The following is a 3,132-nucleotide window of genomic DNA, read 5'->3' as shown; positions in this document are numbered from 1 at the left end:
GTTAGCTGGGCACGGTGGCTCATGCCTGTAATACCAACACTTTGGGAGGCCAAGGCAGGCAGATCACTTGAGGTCAGGAGTTTGAGAACAGCTTGACCAAAATGGTGAAACCCTGTCTCTCCTAAAAATACAAAAGCTAGTTTGGTGTGGTGGCAGGCACTCGTAATCCCAGCTACTTGGGAGGCTGAGGCAGGATAATTTGAACCCAGGAGGCAGAGGTTGCAGTGAGCCAAGATCACACCATTGCACTCCAGCCTGGGCAACAGAGTGAGACTCTGTCTCAAAATAAATAAATAAAAAATAAAATAAAATTATGTGTTGAAATAGACTTGCTGATAAAGCAGACTTGTACAAATAAGTAGTGCCAACTTTAGAGCACTTTTCCTGAGCTGGAAATGTGTAGGAATTGGAGACTAATATGATCTGAAGGGGCATGATCTGTAGAAGGGAGATAAATGGTGTCCCCAGAGATGAATGTATAAAATAAATATTCTCTAGTCCACTAAACTTTGGATACTCAGATAGTTGACAATTCATCCTGGATGACAGGAAATGGCATATTAGGATTTAGGTAATACATCAATAATTAAAATGTAAAAGAAAGTGTTAGCAACATTAACAATTTATTTATTTATTTATTTATTTATTTATTNATAGATCCATAGAATAATGAAACTGATGAAAAGTGGGATGCACAGGTAGAAAAGGCTTTGGCCCTTCCCTCTTTGGATTTCATTCTGAAAATAGTAAGAAGAATATAGAGATAAGATATTAAGACACTACCTATGGTAAAGACTTGAACTGAACCTGAGAAGATGAATAGAACCAGTTCATTGATGAAAGGGTCAACACAGGAGAGTCTATACAAGGGAAGAATATCACAGTAAAAGTGGTTGATGTGATTCGATCCACAGAAAACTAACCTAAATACAAGCCCTACATGAATCATGGAATGCAGGTTTCCAGCTATGAAGGCCCCTGTGGTCATCTGAATGCAGAGTTTCCTGGACATCATGATGTGGTACTGCAGTGGGCTGCATATAGCCACATAGCGGTCATAGGCCATTGCTACCAGAAGAAAGCAGTCTGCAGTTTCCACAGTGCAGAGAAAATAAAACTGTACTGTACATTCATAGAGGGAAATCCTTTTGTCCTCAGAAAAGAAGTTCTCTAACATTTTGGGGGCAATGGCACAGGCACAGCAAGAATCCACAAGAGCCAGGTTTCCCAGAAAGATGTACATTGGTGTGTGAAGTCGACGGTGTGTAAATATCAGTGCCACCATACCAATATTCCCCACCATGGTGATCAGATAGATGGCAAAGAACACCACAAACAGCAGAGTCTTCAGCTCTGGGTGATCTGTAAATCCCGTGAGGATAAACTCATTTTTCATGGTATGATTTTCTTCAGCCATTCCTGACCTCTCTGAAAAAAACGGTGGAGAAATAAGGCACTAATTTATAATATGCCACAATTATTGAGGTCTCTTTGGCTTAAAAGAAGGAGAACATCTTCCACAATGCTTCCTCATGTTGCTTGGAATTTGGTGCGTGCCCAATGCACGGTGAGAATGAATCTCCTGAGGCTACTATATTTGTGGCTACTGGTTGAACATGTTTCTAGCATATTTTGAAAAAAAATATCTGATTGGGTGCACAAAGATGGCTTTTGAGGTCTTGAGAGAAATACGCAGAGCACAAAACTTCCCTATATAGGATAGGTAAAGCTGATTCATAATTTAAGTGCCAGTAATTGGTACCAGTGTTCACAATTTCAATGTTTGTATATGTAGTGATTAACAATGTGTTTAAAAGATTATTTTTGTTAACAGCAGCATTACTCTCAGTAGCCAAAAAAAAACCAAATGTTCGTGGACAAATGAATGGATAAATAAATTGTGGTGGAATATTATTCAGTCTTAAAAAGGATTGAAATTCTCATACATGTTACAACATGGATTAACCTTGATGACATAATGCTGACTGAAATAAGCCAGACAGAAAAGGACAAATACTGTATGCTTCCAGTTACATGAGAAAGCTAGAGCAGTCAGATTTATAGTGACAGAAAGTTGAATGGTAGTTGCCAGGGGAAGGGCTCTACAGGGAGCTGTTGTTTAATGGGTACAGTGTTTCTGTTTGGGAAGATGAAAAAAAAGATGAAAAAGTTCTAGAGATAAATGATGGTGATCATTGCACAACAATATTAATGCACTTAATACCACTGAACTATACACTTAAATCTGACTAAAATGATAAATTTCATGTTGTGTATAATTTACCCCAATAAAAATATTTTTAAAATACTATTTTCATTAGCTTATTTCTAGCAAATTACTATCTTCAATACTAGTGGAATATACACTTAAAATAAGATGCTCTGGGGAAAGGGGAATATTTACAAGATACTTATATTCCTGGGAGTTGGGGAGTAAAAGTGTCATGGATGGAAGGTGGGACAAATAACAAAAGGCTGTATTTAGAAAGTTGGGCCAGTACAGTGGCTGACTTATGCCTGTAATTCCAGCATTTTGGGAGGCTGAGGAGGGAGGATCACTTGAATCCAGGAGTTCCAGACCAGCCTGGGCAACATAATGAGGCCCTGTCTCTACAAAAAAAAAAAAAAAAAAAAAAAGAGAGAGAGAAAAAAAGTATATAAAATTACCAGGGCATGGTGATATGCTTCTGCAGTGCCAGCTACTGGGGAAGCTGAGGTGAGAGGATTCATTGTGCCTGAGAGATGGGGGTTGCAGTGAGCCATGATAGCATCACTGCACTCCAATCTGGGTGACACAGCGAGGCCCTGTCTCAAATAAACCAAACCAAAACAAAAAAGCCTCCCATGTTACTAATGATACTATGAGTAAAACTACTTATGTGCATAAAGAAATTAACGCTGTTAAGAGCAGTTGGAGAAATCCTAAGAGTTAAAAATACATTCAATTGTCTAACTACATATCGAAAAATTATGAATAAAATAAAATGTCAAACAAAACTGGGAGATTATCTGCAGCAAATTTGATAAAGTTTCTGTACCTTTGTTCTATAAAATCTCATACAAGTGACTAGGAATAATTACTAGAAAATCGGTAAAGCTCAGGAATAGAAAATCTCAAAGAAAATAACCTTT

General features: G+C 38.0%; 1 protein-coding gene across 1 annotated transcript; it reads right to left on the bottom strand.

The window, feature by feature from the left end:
• Window positions 1–292: 292 nt before the first annotated feature.
• LOC108516672 (olfactory receptor 5K1-like) lies at window positions 293–1,488 on the bottom strand (the record flags this gene model as incomplete). Its single annotated transcript, XM_017854258.1, has 2 exons — window positions 657–1,488; window positions 293–305 (listed from the first exon to the last, which is right to left on the bottom strand). Coding segments are annotated over exons 1-2 (774 nt in total), but the record flags the coding sequence as incomplete, so codon positions are not given.
• Between the last annotated feature and the right edge of the window lie 1,644 nt (window positions 1,489–3,132).

The sequence above is a fragment of the Rhinopithecus bieti genome, unplaced genomic scaffold, assembly GCF_001698545.2.
Source record: "Rhinopithecus bieti isolate Rb0 unplaced genomic scaffold, ASM169854v2 scaffold_38527, whole genome shotgun sequence".
Taxonomy (NCBI): Eukaryota; Metazoa; Chordata; class Mammalia; order Primates; family Cercopithecidae; genus Rhinopithecus; species Rhinopithecus bieti.
The sequence above is the reverse complement of the archived record's forward strand: the minus strand, read 5'-3'. Positions and strand labels throughout refer to the sequence as shown.